General features: G+C 34.8%; 1 protein-coding gene and 1 long non-coding RNA gene across 2 annotated transcripts in view; one reads left to right on the forward strand and one right to left on the reverse strand.

The window, feature by feature from the left end:
* LOC129659067 (uncharacterized) overlaps positions 1–16984 on the forward strand; it is an 89597-nt gene that overhangs the window by 37525 nt on the left and 35088 nt on the right. The gene's annotated exons all lie outside the window — the stretch shown is intronic.
* The window catches only part of LOC129659064 (platelet glycoprotein 4-like), a 38080-nt gene continuing 22273 nt past the window's right edge, over positions 1178–16984 (reverse strand). Inside the window, exons 6-13 of the mRNA XM_055590136.1 lie at positions 15931–16022; positions 13598–13644; positions 8853–8922; positions 5752–5939; positions 4632–4750; positions 3354–3427; positions 2624–2678; positions 1178–1711 (exon numbers count right to left, since the gene is read on the reverse strand). Coding sequence (XP_055446111.1) covers positions 1547–1711; positions 2624–2678; positions 3354–3427; positions 4632–4750; positions 5752–5939; positions 8853–8922; positions 13598–13644; positions 15931–16022 — 810 coding nt within the window. The 3' untranslated portion in view covers positions 1178–1546. The remainder of the gene's footprint in view (positions 1712–2623; positions 2679–3353; positions 3428–4631; positions 4751–5751; positions 5940–8852; positions 8923–13597; positions 13645–15930; positions 16023–16984) is intronic.

Genomic DNA, 16984 nt, shown 5'->3' on the forward strand with positions numbered 1-16984 from the left:
TTCCTTGTAACAATCAGATGTTAAGGCAAACCAGTATGTTAATACATGGTGAGAAAGGAACTCTGGGAAGTTTTCAGTCTTTCCCCTTCATATAGTCAGGTACAGAACCATGATAACTGATGTTCAGGGCTCATTAATCACTGATGAAATTGTTCACGTAATTTCAATAGAGAACAATATAGAAAAAAATTTACCACTACTGCACTTCATTTTGAAAAGCATGTTTTTCCACTTGAACAAACTTTTATTATATTTTAATTTTTCAGTGGATGATCTTTTTGTTTATTATATAAATTGGATTACTTTGTTTAATCATAACTCATTTGTTATTAGACTGATGACAGGTCTTAAAGGTGATGCAGTATATCCTTTTTGTGTTATGATGTTAGTGTGTTAGTTTAGCATTTTGAATACATTCTTATCAAATGGATTGTAGGCAGAATTGTTCCATCTTCTTTTTAGTAAGTAGTGACAGAAATCAGAAAGAAAGATTGAGGTGCCTTCCTAGGCTCAAACTCAAAATCTCATAATCCAAAAAAAAATATTGGTCCAAATTTTCCACTTCATTTTTCTTGACATTCACTTTGACTGATATCACAGTTTGAAAATGGACATACTAAAAGCTCAGTAATTATCAATAGCAGCTCCAGAATTTCTACGTAAGACAACTTAAAATCCACAGTTGGATTGGAAGTATATAGCAAGAAGACTTGTTTTAAGTTATGGTTTTTTCTAGCAAATATATTGCTTTTACTTTGATTGTATATATTTTTGATGTTCCTGGAAAGATGGCAGATAGAAACTATGGGTCACACCTGTGCCATGTATGATTATTAAAGAAATGCTTATGGAAGATACACTCAGGCATTCATTCCTCTATGTACAAGAGGGCATGTACAGTAGTATCTAAAACACAGAGGCTTAAAACACCTCTGTAGTTTTTGCCAAAACTCAAATCTGTCTGTATTTATCTGATTTTTCCTGTAAACTCTTAATTTTACTGTGTCGAACATTGTTTGTCTTCTGTTTTCTTGTACTGTTATATTCAATTTAAGCTCATGTAATCATTCATTAGGGCTTCCACATTATACATTTGTGGTGCACATTGTGATTTTGGATAGCATGTATATATGCAAAAATCCTGTTTATATTAATATGCTATTTTCATTTTAAAGTGGTATATTTTATCTTATTTTATCTCTATCATTTATTGTTTTCATTTCTCATTAATTTTTAGCTTATTTACTTTTCCTTTTTATTTTCTTTACTGTTGTAAATTCCAGTCTCCCCAAATATCCACCATTTTCAATTTTACATAAACTTCCTTAGTGATCTGTTAATTAGCTGTAATTGTAATATAATTAACTAGCTAGAAATAAGAAAAAGTAAGCTTCAAAACTTCAAGGATGTATCAGAAATGATAGCTGGCCAGACATGTGCAGAAATATTTACAGCCTAACTTGTAACCCCTTTTTGATGAAATAGCAAGTAATATATAAATGAATGTTACTAGAGCCATATATATATTGTAATATATTTTACTTACTTATTTTGCATTCTTCAATCTACATGCACAGTATGATATTGTAAAAGCAATAAACATCACTGCACCAATACTCATTAAGATCATTTCTATCAGGCCAAGGAGGTTTATTTTTCCAGTCACTTGATTTCTGAACATTTCTGCCTTCTCATCACCAATAGTGGCAGTCTGCAATCAAGATAACTATTAGCATTATTTCATTTCATTAGCTTAACAAGTTACTCAAAACTCTCCACTTTTGTATCAGTCCTTTATGAAAACACTGTGTTAGTTATCTTTATAAGACAAGCCAATGAAAGTCCTTTTGGATATCAAAGATGGTATGGGGAGGGAGGAGGGTTCAGGATGGGGAACACGTGTATACCTGTGGCAGATGGCATGTTGATATATGGCAAAACCAATACAATATTATAAAGTTAAAAAATAAAATTAAAAATAAAATAAGAGAAATACAATTTTCCTCCCTTGAACATGTTATATGCACTGACTTTATTGATCTATACAACAGTCTCATGGAAATATCTTTACGTTTTCCAAAGGATGTTTCTTAAATGGCAAAGGTCAACAGTTTCTTTCCTCTAAAGATTTCTGCAGTGCTTTTCCTAATTCTATGGTTAATGGACTCAATGATTTGTACTAAAAATATCTTGTCAGGTACTTGGGTAGACTGCTGACACCTATTCTTACTTGCTCATTATAAGCTTGACTTGCTTTTATTAGCACTATAATATTCACAGTGAGTTCTTGGAGTTACATATATCCATGCCTCTTTCCTAGCACAAGCAGTATGACAAGAAAAATGTTTTCTAGTCGTATTATGAAAATAATCTAAAATTTTTGGAAGTACTTCATCTTCCAGAAATAAAAGCACTGGAAACTAATGTAAACCTTGATATTTCTGTGTAGCTTGGTTCTCTGAAAATATTTATATATTTAATAATATATAAACTCACTTGTATAAGTAATGGACACATATACAACTTCAAATTCTATACATGTATATTCTATTTTCTAACATTGAAACCTTTTTCTATGTAGGAAGTTTATCATTTTTAGTGACTAATAGATAAAAATACTAACCTCATTAAGCCAAAGAATAGGCACCAAATAGTTGTGCTTCAGATCCTTTAATGCTCTGTAATAAACATTGAAAATAATTATGAAAATATATACTAATATAATACAAATATTTAATACAAATGTTAGTAACTGCTAGTGTAACTAAGTGTTCAGAAATTTCTGAACATTTTTAAAAATTCTAAAAAAAAGCCAGCTATTGTACTGTGCTACTGTATTTTTCAAGGAACTCTTTTCAAGGAATTTTTTTCAAAGTAGGAATAAAACTGTTTTCTTTAAAAAAAAATACAAATTACTGTTTCTTGATTTTTTTCCCTATAATGAATCATTTAAATTTTAATATGTCTGTTTCTCAGACATCTTTCATTCTTATAAATCTTTCTAAAACAGATTTCTAACTAGATTGACTTTTTGTAAGTATATATTTTCCCTTTTGATAATTTATACCCAGTAAACTTGAATTTTAAAAACAATTGTTATGGAAATATTTGGACTACTAGCAAAATGAGCAGTGTCACCAAATACTAATTCCAGAACATGTATAAATACCATTTCAATATGTACTAGATATAATTCTAAATTATAGATAAAAGTTATAAGCATTTAGTAATTATTTCATGATATTAAGCCAAAGAAGTTTTAATTTTGTACTATTTCCACTTAATTTCATACATATACTCAGTTTCTGACAAGAAAATACTAAAAATTTAATGAACCTGTTTAAGAGACTCACACAATATTTTTTGCTGGCTTAACTAGTATATTGATCTGCATCCGTTGTGCAAATTGTAAAGTGAATCCAGTTACCTAAAAAGAAAGAAACTAAAATAATCACCAACTTATTTTAAATAATTCATTTATAATATCCAAAAGGTTATTGTTATAGAAACTAAGGTGAAACTGTAGTACTTAAAAGTTATGAAATTTATTTATTAATTGAGCATATTAAATATTATGTACATAAAACTTCATAATTACATTTTATGTGTATATGCACGAGTGTATACACACATGTGTATATACGCGCACACACACACACACACACAATTTCTTTGCCCAAACTACTATCAAGGTTTTAGTTAGATTTGTGATATTTATCTGAATTGGTTTTGGGAAATCAACAATAGTAGTAAAATCTAGAACTCATATAGTCAGTTTAAATCCTCAACTATATATGGTCAAAAATATATTCAGTCGGAACCTATGTATCATCAGTATAATTATAGCATTACTTCTAGTATTATTTAAAATGAAATGCGGCTACTAAAATTCTGGCATGCCATTTAACTTTTGAAAAGAATATTTGAAATAAATTAAAAGTTGAAACTGTTACAGTACAGGAAACTTAATAGATTTTTCTTGATACTAAGTATATCTTGCTTTAAATGTACATATACCCATAAAATCTTTTAGTTCCTTGTAATCTACAGTGTCCCTTCATATAAGCAATATTCACAGATAAATATAAAATGAGCATAAAATTGTAATTTATACTAAATTGTTTTAATTCAATTAGAATCATATCCATCATTTCTATTCATGAATTATGAACAATTAAAAATGCTTATAAAACTTTATATGTTGAAAAAGTAAAATAGAATTACTTTGGTATTTCATAAGCAACAATAGGAAAACAACCAACATTATTTTCCTTGAAGTAAAAGTAAGTAAATATACACACATCACTCTATGTAGACTAGATAACCAACAAGAATCTACCATATACCACAGGGAACTACACTCAGTATTTTTTAATAAGGGAAAAGCATCTGAAATATATATATATATATATGTATATGTATATATACATATATATAAAAATATGACTAAACCACTTTGCTATACATCTGCAATTATACAGCATTGTAAATCAACTATAATTCACTAAAAAATTAATTTATCTAGATTGTGATGTAATAAATATGATCATAAATGTGATTAACAGAAAGAAGAGACTTTTTCTTTCAGTAAAAAGTACTAAACCAATCAGATCAATAATATATTTGCTTACAGGTTCAACATCTAAGTATGTGCTATGTTCCTCTTCATTTGGACTTAAGCCTTCAATAAGTTCTGCAATTTCAGGACTTGCACGTAGAAAATGAGGAAGTGAAACGTACACAGGTTTTCCTGAAAACAGTGTTTAAGAAACATTTGGGATAAATTGTTTTCCTCATTTCACATAGCACTCAGAAAAGATTCCCTTGAAAATAAAGCGTTTTAACTTAAAAAAAAAGAAAAAGAAACATAGAGTTGCTTTGAATAGAAATTGAGGGATAAGGGTGAGGGAAAAGTATCACATCTGATCACTTTTGATCAGAAATAAAACATAAACTTCTATTGTGCATCCCTTAAGTGTTTATTTTCAGTATATAAAGCTTAGCTACTGAACACATAGTTATTAATACAACCATATACCTTCATGTTTCAGGAAGTAATATGTCTTTGAGAATTTATTTAAGAGGCTTTTCTTTCTTTATTATCACCTACTAGGCTTTTCTTTCTTTATTCTCACCTACTCTGACATGAAGAAGATGAGCAAAATGAGAGAGACTCCCAATTTATTGATTGAATCAACTTTTGTTTCAGAGACATCTTGAAATATGCTTACTTTTATTTACCATTTCCTAGGGTAAAAAAGTTAGAAAAATGTCAGATAGATAAGTTGGGATGCTCAGGGTATTCTGGGAATTATTTTCATTTTGTTCTATATCTAGAAGGAGCAGAGATTCTGCACAGAAAAGGAAACATCAAAAATGAAAGGCTGCCTATGGAGTGGGAGAAAATATTCACAAAACACATGACTAACATCCAAAATATACAAGGAATTCACACAACTGAAAAAATGACGCAATTAAAAAATGAGCAGAGGACCTAAAGAGACATTTTCCAAAGTAGCTCAGGGAAGTATCAGTGTGGTTTTATCTAAATGAAATTTTGCAACACTGAAACAACTGGGGCCTTGAAAGTGGGACAAAAATGAAAACAAAATCCTACTATTACCCTTACTTTCTGCCCTTACTGCTTTCTCACTTTAGATTTCTTGTAGAAAAGGAATCCTGAGTGAAGTTTACATTTTAAAGAATATTGCAGATTAGGCCATGAATTGTGACATGAGAACTTTTGCATACCTTCTTTGCATTTGCTAATATCTAGCACACCATATAAGGTGCAACCCTTGGAGATAATTTTTTCTGTGCAGAAACAATGGTTGTCTGGATTTTGAAGTGGAGATGCAAAAATCCTGGATGGAAGAACAAATCTATACACAGGGATTCCTTTTAGATTAATTTCGGCTCCAAACACAGCGTAAAATGACCTAAACACAGATAAGAAAGAGCTTCATTTGGGAACCTCAACTTCATTCTGGAGATTCTTTTTTTTTTCTTATTTTAAAATTTATATTATTGCTTTAAATTAGAAAATATGGATATAATCTTGTTAGAATTCTTGCTTAATTCCCTAGAAAAAAGTTCTTGTGATCCTCTGTCCATGGAATTCTTTCAGGCAAAAATACTGTAGTGGGTAGCTATTCCTTTCTCCAGGGCATCTTCCCAACCCAGGGATCGAACCCAAGTCTCCTGCATTGCAGGCAGATTCTTTACTGTCTGAGCCACCAGGGAAGCCCATGTTATGATACACCGGGGCTCAATACCTGAGTATGAACTATTTTTACCTTTGTTTTCAAACTCTTCTGAAAATAATTTTTGTTTCAAAATTACTATGGAGCAGTTATATTGAAGGCATTTTCAGAGCTACTTTCTTCTATAGATTAAATATTTATGTGACTGGGATTCCCTTGTGGCTCAGGTGGTAAAAAATCTGCCTGCAGTACAGGAGACCTGGGTTTGATCCCTGTGTTGGGAAGATCCCCTGGTGGAGGAAATGGCAATCCATTCCAGTATTCTTGCCTGAAGAATTCCCTGGACAGAGCACTACAATCCATGAGGTTGCAAAAGAGTTTCACATTCTTTTTCAGATTCTTTTCCATTATTACAAGGTATGGAGTATAGTTCCTGTGGTTTACACTAGGACCTTGTTGTTTATTTTATATAGAGCAGTATGTCTCTCTTAATTCCAGACTCCTAGTTTATCCCTCTTCCACTTTCACCTTTGGCAACTGTCAGTTGATTTTCTATGTCTGTGAAACTGTTTCTGTTTTGTAAATGAGTTTATTTGTACCATTTTTAAAGATTCTACATGTAAGTGATATCATATGATATTTGTCTTTCTCTGACTTACTTCACTTAATATGGTAATCAGTAGATTCATCCATGTTGCTGTAAATGGCATTGTTTCATTCTTTTTATGTCTTGAGTAATGGTCCATTGTATATATATACCAGGTCTTCTTTATCCATTCATCTGTTAATGGGCATTTAGGTTGCTTGCATATCTTGCCTGTTATAAATAGTGCTGCTCAGAAATTGGGGTGCATATACCTTTTCTATTTAGAGTTTTTGTCTTTTCTGGGTATATGTTCAGGAGTAAGATTGCTGGCAACTCTATTTTTTAAGGAACCTCCATTCTGTTTTCCATAACTGCTGTACCAGTTTACATTCTCATCAACAGTATAGAAGGGTTCCTTTTCCTCCACATCCTCTCCAGAATTTATTATTTGTAGATGCTTTGATGATGGTCATTCTGACTGGTGTGAAGTGATACCTCACTGCAGTTTTGATTTGCATTTCTCTGATAATTAGCAATGTTGAACGTTATTTTCACATGCCTGTTAGTCATCTGTATGTCTTCTTTGGAGAAATGTCTACTTAGGTCTTCGGCCCATTTTTTGATTGGGTTGTTGTTGTTTTGATATTGAGCTGTGTCACTTGTTTGTATCTCTTGGAGACTAAACCCTTTTGAGTTTGATTGTTTGTGAATAATTTTTCCCAGTCTGTAAGTCCTTTTTAGGTTTTGTTTATAGTTTCCTTTGCTATGCAAAAGCTTATGAGTTTTACTAGGTCCTACCTGTTTGTTTTTGCTTTTACTTCTATTGCCCTGGGACACTAACCTAAGAAAACGTTGCTACTATTTATGTCAGAGAATATTTTGCCTAGGTCCTTTTCTAGGAGTTTTACGGTGGTGTTTCTTATATTAGGTTTTTAAGGCCATTTTGCATTTATTTTTGTGTATATTGTGTGAGTGTGTTCTAGATAAGTTACTTTGTTTCAGATTTTTCTTATTTTTGAGGAAGACCTGTATTGCTATAAACATCCCTCTTATGACTGCAGTTGCTGCATCTCATAGATTTTGTTTGGTTATATTTTCATTGTCATTAGTCTCAAGGTATTTTTAATTTCCTCTTTGATTTCATCATAGATTTTTTTCTCAGTAGCATGTTGTTTAGTCTCCATGTAATCATTTTTTCTCATTTCTCTTTTTTGTGGTTGATTTCTAGTTTCATGCCATTATGGTCATAAAAGATGCTTAATTTCTAAGCATTTTAGAAATTGTTACATCTGTTTGGGCTTATTATATGTCTTAGTTTGTGGTCTACCCTTTAGAATATTCCATGTGCACTTGAAACGAATTCATAGTAGTCTGGTTGTCTTAGGATGTAATGGTCTAAAAATATCAATTAAGTCTAATTGCTCTGTTGTGTCATTTAGTATCTCTGTTGCCTTACTGATTTTCTGTAAGAACAATCTGTTCCTTGATGTCTGTGAGGATGCCGTGAACACACTACTGAGAATGAGGCTGCTATGGTGGGGCCATGCCCTACCATCTTACTAGTTTAGCAAAAGAAAGAGAATGTCTTGCTTAAAAATGAAAAAGAAGAAAATTATTTGCATTATGCAAAATATTCTTCTACAACTTTCAATTTGTTAAAAAGCTTGATAACATTATAAATTCTATATTTATTGTTTTTTTTTACTTTACAATATTGTATTGGTTTTGCCATACATCAACATGAATCCACCACGGGTGTACACGTGTTCCCCATCCTGAACCCCACTCCCACCTCCCTCCCCATACCGTCCCTCTGGGTCATCCCAGTGCACCAGCCCCGAGCATCCTATATCCTGCATCAAACCTGGACTGGCGATTCGTTTCTTATATGATATTATACATGTTTTAATGTATTCATTTTTAATACATCAAGAAAAACTTCCTAGAGAATGTATTTTATTTTTCTTAAATACTATGATTATTAAGTATGAACTTCTGGGTCTGTGTTTTGTCACTTGGTGAAAGAATTCTGACTTACAGCACTATATCAGTGACTGTCTTACCTGCAAATGTCAGCGGAAAAGAATTGTAGTACCTGATTCTTCTCAATGAAAGGTGGAAATGTGGCTCCGTCTGTTTAGAAATCAAGCCAATGGCAAGGGATTAGGTGGAGTATGTGTCCTAGAAAAATCTAGAAATCTTGATTTCAGCTTGGTTAAGAGAAATATAACGCAAACTGTACATATAACATTGATATTCTCAAGAAGCCACATTTTAAAAATAAAACAAGTATCAGGTATATTTTATCTCACCCACCATATCCAAAATATAATTTTAACTTGTAATCAACATAATAATTAACAAAACACCAGATCTAATATTTACTTACAGCCTATGTCCATTTGTTCTGGCTGCTTAAGTGTAAATATGGCCAGTAGCAACCATATTCAACAAGTCTATATACTATACACATTCACTGGTATCCATTCATATTAACTTTCCCTACGCCTTAAAAATAAAGTTTAAAATGTGTACAATGGCAAAACCACTTGTTGTTAAAACTGTGATTGTGTTTATTTTTTGAAACCCCTACTATATATGTAGAGTAGCACTTTTCTTACCTTGAGGTTCATTTGGAACTCCTGTTTGGTAAATGTTGTTCTTACTTTAAATAGTGATTCATTCATCTGCCCTAATAGCAGATTAATATTTTTAAGTCATTTATTGAATTCTCTCACTAAATAGAATTTCCTGAATATGGTTGGGGAAAGCACATATGAAACTAAAAAGGACGTTTGTTGAGTTTATTGAATCTCTGCTATGGTTATGAGGGCTTCCTAGGTGGCTCAGTGGTAAAGAATCTGTCTGCCAACCAAGATATGTGGGTCTGATCCCTAGGTCAGGAAGACCCCGTGGAGAAAGAAATGGTAACCCACTACAGTATTCTTGCCTGGGAAATCCCATGGACAGAGGAGCCTGGCAGGCTACAGTTCATAGGATTGCAAAGAGTTGGACACAACTTAGCAAGTGAACACTATAGTTATAATCCATGGCATACAGTGGATATAAGAAGAAATAGCTAGATAATTCCTCCATTTACTCCACAAATGAATATCACCAAAATGAGCCACCACTGAATGTGTTTGTTCAAAACAGTAAAACCTATCCTTCAATTATGAATACATGCTTTTTTTTTTTGGTAAATGCACTAACCTTGTGATCTTATTGCATTACCCTTATACTCTTGTGATAAGTGAAATACAACAGATGATCACAGTGAATTAGATCATGATATTGAGAGTATGGAATATTGAAAATTAGCTTAAATTCCCAAGATTGTTCCTAAATGGGCATTGTCTATGACTGCCTTCCCAACACCTTAGTCATAAAAGAAAAGAATGCATTGAAAATCTTAAAAAAAAAATCATATGAAATATCATTGAAGATTATGTCATAGAGACCAGCAATACAGTGGGTCATGGTCATAAGATAACTGATGTCAGCCAGGCTCTCTTTCTTTAATACATTAAAATGTAAATCAATATTATCAGTTTATATCTCTTTAAGTTTGTTGAAGAAGGTAGAGGAAGTACTTCAAAATCATGATTAAAACTCCTTAGAGCCTTTTCATTTCATTAGTCTCTTTTCCTAGTGCCATAACCAAGAATCTCTTTCACAGGGTTTCATTGGAGACCCTGGCCTGTCTAATCAACCTTTGCTCCTAGTTTATTTTACTGCTATTTTCTTCTTTTAACTTTGTGCCTGATGCTCATGTATTTATGTTATTATTATTTATAAGTCCTCTACCTGCTTTTTAAAAGAAATGTCTTGTTTCTTGCTGCTGCTGCTAAGTCACTTCAGTCGTGTCCAACTCTGTGTGACCCCATAGACGTCAGCCCACGAGGCTCCCCTGTCCCTGGGATTCTCCAGGCAAGAACACTGGAGTGGGTTGCCATTTCCTTCTTCAGTGCAGGAAAGTGAAAAGTGAGAGTGAAGTCGCTCAGTCGTGTCCGACTCTTAGCGACCCCATGGACTGCAGCCCACCAGGCTCCTTCGTCCATGGGATTTTCCAGGCAAGAGTACTGGAGTGGGTTGCCATTGCCTAGTTTTGGACAAAAAATGTTTAATATTTTTCTTTTTTTTATGTTTTTTTTTTTTTTATTTTTAAAATTTTCATTATTATTATTTTTTTACTTTACAATATTGTATTGGTTTTGCCATACATCAACATGCATCTGCCACGGGTGTGCATGTGTTCCCCATCCTGAACCCCCCTCCCACCCCCCTCCCCCCTCCCCATACCATCCCTCTGGGTCATCCCAGTGCACCAGCCCCAAGATTCCTGTATCCTGCATGGAACCTGGACTGGCGATTCATTTCTTATATGATATTATACATGTTTCAATGCCATTCTCCCATAAAGACCCTTTTACTATTTAGGAGAAGCACAGTATATTTCAACTTCCCAGGTGGCTCAGTGGTAAAGAATCTGCCTGCTATCCAGGAGACACAGGTTTGATCCCGGGGTCAGGAAGATCCCCTGGAGAAGGAAATGGCAACCCACTCCAGTATTCTAGCCTGGGAAATCCCATAGACAGAGGAACCTGGTGGGCTACAGTCCATGGGGTCGCAAGAGAGTCAGATAGAACTTAGTGACTAAACAACAGTATATTTCTGTCTGTGTCTGAGGGTACAGTATGAAGTTTATGCTTATGAAATTACTAGAGTTAGTGGTATTGGTACACTTGACAATTTATTGGCAGAAAGAACTACTTAGAAAGGAATTTCTTCATATACTTCATGACTCAAAGCGCACTACAAAGCAAAGTTAACAACGGTTTTGCTGTTTTTCTCTACGAGTGTTAAAAATTAAGTAAAGTAGAAAATTAAGTAAACATGCAAAACTCATCAGCACATTTGGAAAAGTAAACATTCTGCATGTTTGCTTTTTATTCCATACCTTTCATCTAACTGTGTATTTAACTTTTTTCATCTTTATTATATTACTTTCCTATAAAGTATTGCCTAACTGACTTTATAAACATTATACTGTTCTTCAGGGCTTCCCTAATAGCTCAGTTGGTAAAGAATCCGCCTGCAATGCAGGAGACCCTGGTTTGATTCTTGGGTTGGGAAGATCCCCCAGAGAAGGGATAGGCTACCCACTGCAGTCGTCTTGGGCTTCCCTGGTGACTCAGCTGGCAAAGAATGTGCCTGCAATACGGGAGACCTGGGTTCAATCCCTGAGTTGGGAAGATCTGCTGGAGAAGGGAACAGCTACCCATTTCAGTATTCTGGCCTGGAGAATTCCATGGACTGTATAGTCCATGGGGTCACAAAGAGTCAGATGTGACTGAGTGACTTTCACTTTCTGCTTCTTAGCAACTGAAAGCTCACTTCATGGCATTTGATTCACATAGCTTTTTATAATTGTACTTCTTCAACTAGTAGGCATATATTTGCTTTATTTTAAGAAGAGTAATAAACTGGATCTAACCATACTCTTTGGAGAAGGCAATGGCATCCCACTCCAGTACTCTTGCCTGGAAAATCCCATGGACAGAGGAGCCTGGTGGGCTGCAGTCCATGGGATCGCTAAGAGTCAGACACAACTGAGCGACTTCACTTTCACTTTTCACTTTCATGCATTGGAGAAGGAAATGGCAACCCACTCCAGTGTTCTTGCCTGGAGAATCCCAGGGACGGGGGAGCCTGGTGGGCTGCCGTCTCTGGGGTCGCGCAGGGTTGGACACGACTGAAGTGACTTAGCAGCAGCAGCAGCAGCAACCATACTCTAAATCTAAGTACATAGTACTTTTTCCTAACTCTAATTCAGAATGTTCATTTTTGCATACATTTCTCATGGTTAGTGTACAGGTCGATGGACGTAAGTCTGAGTGAACTCCGGGAGTTGGTGATGGACAGGGAGGCCTGGAGTGCTGCGATTCATGGGGTCGCAAAGAGTCGGACACGGCTGAGCAACTGAACTGAACTGACTGAACCTTATTTCTGTTGCTGCTGTTCTTTTCTCTCTCTTTCTGACCATCTTATTCAAAATAGAGTTCTGCTTGAAAGTTCACTGATTCTACTTCAGCTTGAAGTCTTTGGAGGCATAACTTTCCTTTTGTAATTATGTTAATATTTTAATTCTTTCAATTTTAAATGATTATCTATACAGTATTTACAGGTATAAATCACTATATTACAGGTATAATGTAAATACTATATAGTATAGTAGTATACAGTATAGTAGTATACACCTATAAAGGTGTAATCACTACTCTAAACTTCTCTAATGTTTTACTTCTGTGGTCAGGAAGGAGTTCATTACATGTGTACAAAGAAAACATTTCCCCAGAATACAGTAAAGGCTCATCCTTGATGCCTAATTTTGAGAAATTTCATCACATTACACATACATTTAGCAAGCCTACATAAAAATATAGACTCTGAATTATGTTGTAGGGATACAGAGATATGTAAATGCATACTCTCAACTCCCAGAACATTGTAGATATGGAAGTGGATTTTTGGGAGAAAGCGGTTGGTTTCAGTGTGATTATTACCACGAACCATATGCTCTTTTGGGCTTCCCTGGTGGCTCATACGGTGAAGAATCTACCTGCGATGTAGGCGACCCGGATTCAATCCCCGGGTCATGGATATCACCTGTAGAAGGGAATGGTTACCCATTCCAGTATTCTTGCCTGGAGAATTCTTTGGACAGAGGTTGCAGTCCATGGGGTTGCAAAGAGTTGGACTGGACTGAGTGACTAACACTTTCTTTTTCACTTGCATATCCTCTTACCTGTACCATTAATCATGCCACAGTAACTTGGCCAATAGGAGAGATGCCTTAGGAATAAAAAGAAAAAAAGAAAAGGATCATTTGAAGAGCACCTTTCTCACATCACTTTTTCTATTATGATTCAGTAAGTCTGCTAAAATAATAACTATTGATTAGCCTAGATGTGACAAATGCTAAGTTTAAGAAATGTTTTAAGCCATTTGGCCTATGTTTTGCTTGAAGTCTGCATCTTGTTGAGATAAAGGAAGTGCCTGAAACCATTAAGTGACCAGATTATAAAACAAAAACTGCCAAATGTTGTTAATTAGAAACCACATGGACAGAAACAGTTCTGCAAAAAGAAAATTGAGAAGTATTTGTCCAAAATTTTGACCTTTTAGGAGAAAGTTCCCCACCTAGGGAGAAATGGATTATTTGATAGTATGTTTTATTCGCACTGAATAGGATGAAGATATTAAATGATTAACTGATATAACTCAGTATGAAGGATAAGAAGGGAGTGTGGAGGAGGAAAGAAAGAGAAGCAGATGTTGGATCAATAAAGATTAGAAACACAGATAAGCAATTTATACTTTCCACTTCTTTTAACTCTTGTGTGAACTGGCATTTAAATAGGGCAAAGTTTATTAATTCATACTCTGGTACCTACATAAATTATATATATATATATTTATCGGAGAAGGCAATGGTACCCCACTCCAGTACTCTTGCCTGGAAAATCCCATGGACGGAGGAGCCTGGTAGACTGCAGTCCATGGGGTCGCTGAGGGTCAGACATGACTGAGCGACTTCACTTTCACTTTTCACTTTCATGCATCGGAGAAGGAAATGGCAACCCACTCCAGTATTCTTGCCTAGAGAATCCCAGGGACGGGGGAGCCTGGTGGGACTGCCGTCTCTGGGGTCACACAGAGTCGGACACGACTGAAGTGACTTAGCAGCAGCAGCATATATATTTATATTTATATATGGAAACAATGAAAACAATAGTGGTGATAGTTTCTCTGCATACTCAGACACTTTTTGGTGATATAAAATGAGTTTTTCACACTCCTAACATATCATCCGGTAAGATGTCAAGGCAAGTTGTTGCTTCTTTTTTTAAACAGAATAAGCTGCTCAGTCTTCCATGTTTAGTCTTGCCATGGTCAGTTAAATTAACCTTGTCCTAATCTCAAGTTCTTGTGAAATTCTTACTCCAATTAGGAGCACTTAGTAATTCTCCTCAAAACCTCTCTAAAATATTGAAATGGAAGCAATGCTCACTTTCCTCCATATACAGACACCGATGTGATTCCCCTAAAATGATCATTTAGAAGTGTTTTTTTCCCCTCCATTAGACTTTTCTATTTAAAAAAAATATGTGATTATGGTCTCTGTAGAAGAAAAAGGATTACATGAGTATTTAACTGTTTTAGATAAGAACTCAGTGTCACATAATGATTAATCTATAAAAGTATTTCATCTCTTTTGATTTTGATTACTTTATTCTTTGTCAGGAAATCACTGATCTAAAACTAATTTTAACTTTGAAGAGAAAATTATGTCTCCCTTGATATTTATTGAGGTTCTTCCTATTTTAGACATATGATGAATTAGGTGTACTCCAGATAAATAGGCAGGAGTTAGGGAAAAGTAGGAAATCATGGCCATATGAACGTATCTCATTCTACTACTGCTTCACAGGAGTGTGTGCTTTTAATTTTTCAAGTTTAATATGTCAGTTTTAGAACAGGAAATAATAATTCCATTTTGTGTTGATAAATATTTTAAAAAGCTGAGTTATCAATAAAATCATTTCAAGAAAAGTTTGAAAGGGAAAATCATGAAAGCATTGGCATTGATTCATTAAGCTGCCATATTTACAGACATACTTTGTCATATCCTGGGAATGAGCAGTTTTTATATTTCATGCTCAGTAAAAAAATAAAACATCAGTAAGATATATTGGATGCTAAAATAATGAGTTGACATTGATTTTCTTCCTTTTCATTTGCAGTTATGTAATTTTAGGGTGTATGATAATACCAGTTATGCAGCGGAGATGGAAGTAGTCCCTTTAGATTTCTTTATGTAAGAAAACTTGTTTATCAAGATCAGTCCTCCAGTGGGGCTGATACTCAGCAGCTATGCACTAGTGTGATCAGTTGTCACAGCTAAAGGATTAATGCCTGATAGACCTGGAGTTTTTAGGGCTGAGATACAGGCAGCTCTGTTCCATAGGTTGGTGCCTGTGCCTTACCAGTTGGTAAATAAGTTTCTTGTCTGCCTTAGAGTATCCTAGTCTCACTCACACACACACACACACACACACACACTGCTTGAATACTTACTTTTTGCCTTTATATGTGTCAATTCTGGCAACTTTGCTTATGTCATCTTTTCCATTGAAAACTTTATAAACTCCATCTGCAGTATTGTTGTACTGAAGAGATTCATACAAGAAAAAATTACTTCTAAAACAAGCCATGCTTTCCAAATTATAAAATATGTAATTAACTCACTTTTCCATTTTCAGACACTGGTTGTTCACAACCAGTGATTTGAAATATATAAGCAAATAAATTTTTACAATTACTGATTTTTAGTATTTTTATAAAAACAAGATATAAAAGGTACCTAGAAACAAGTACTAGATGCTGAGACAAAAGAAGAAAACATATCAGAAGCTGATATGATCCAACTCCACTATTCTTTCTTGTAATTAAGCCAGAAAGGCCATTTTGATCACTAGTCCTGTTATATTGAGGTGAGGGGATAGGGAACAAATCCTATGAGACCATGCCATATTTCTAGAAATTTTCTCTATGTTATGATCTTTAAAAGTGGTTACTAAAGATTATATGGGCTTCCCAGGTAGCACTAGTGGTAAAGAACCTGGCTGCCAATGCAGGAGATATAAAGAGAGGCGGGTTTGATCCCTAGGTCAGGAAGATCCCCTGAAGAAGGGAATGGCAACCCACTCCAGTATTCTTGTCTGGAGAATCCCATGGACAGAGGAGCCTGGTGGGCTACAGTCCATGGGGTCACAAAGTCAAACGTGACAGAAGTGACTTAGCATGCATGCAAGCACACAAAGATAAAATTGTTGTTGTTGTTCAACCACCCGATTGTGTCCAACCCTTTGTGACCCCTTGGACTGCAGCACGCCAAGCCTCCTTGTCCCTCACTCATCTCCTGAAGTTTGCCCAAGTTCATGTCCATTCCATTGGTGATGCCATCCAGCCATCTCATCCTCTGATGCCCTCTTCTCCTTCTGCCCTCAACTGTTCCCAGCATCAGGCACTTTTCCAATGAGTCAGCTGTTTGCATCAGATGACCAAAATATTGGAGTTTCAGCTTCAGCATCCATCCTTCCAAAGAGTATTCAGGGTTGATTTCCCTTAA

Source organism: Bubalus kerabau, chromosome 8, assembly GCF_029407905.1.
Source record: "Bubalus kerabau isolate K-KA32 ecotype Philippines breed swamp buffalo chromosome 8, PCC_UOA_SB_1v2, whole genome shotgun sequence".
NCBI lineage: Eukaryota > Metazoa > Chordata > Mammalia > Artiodactyla > Bovidae > Bubalus > Bubalus kerabau.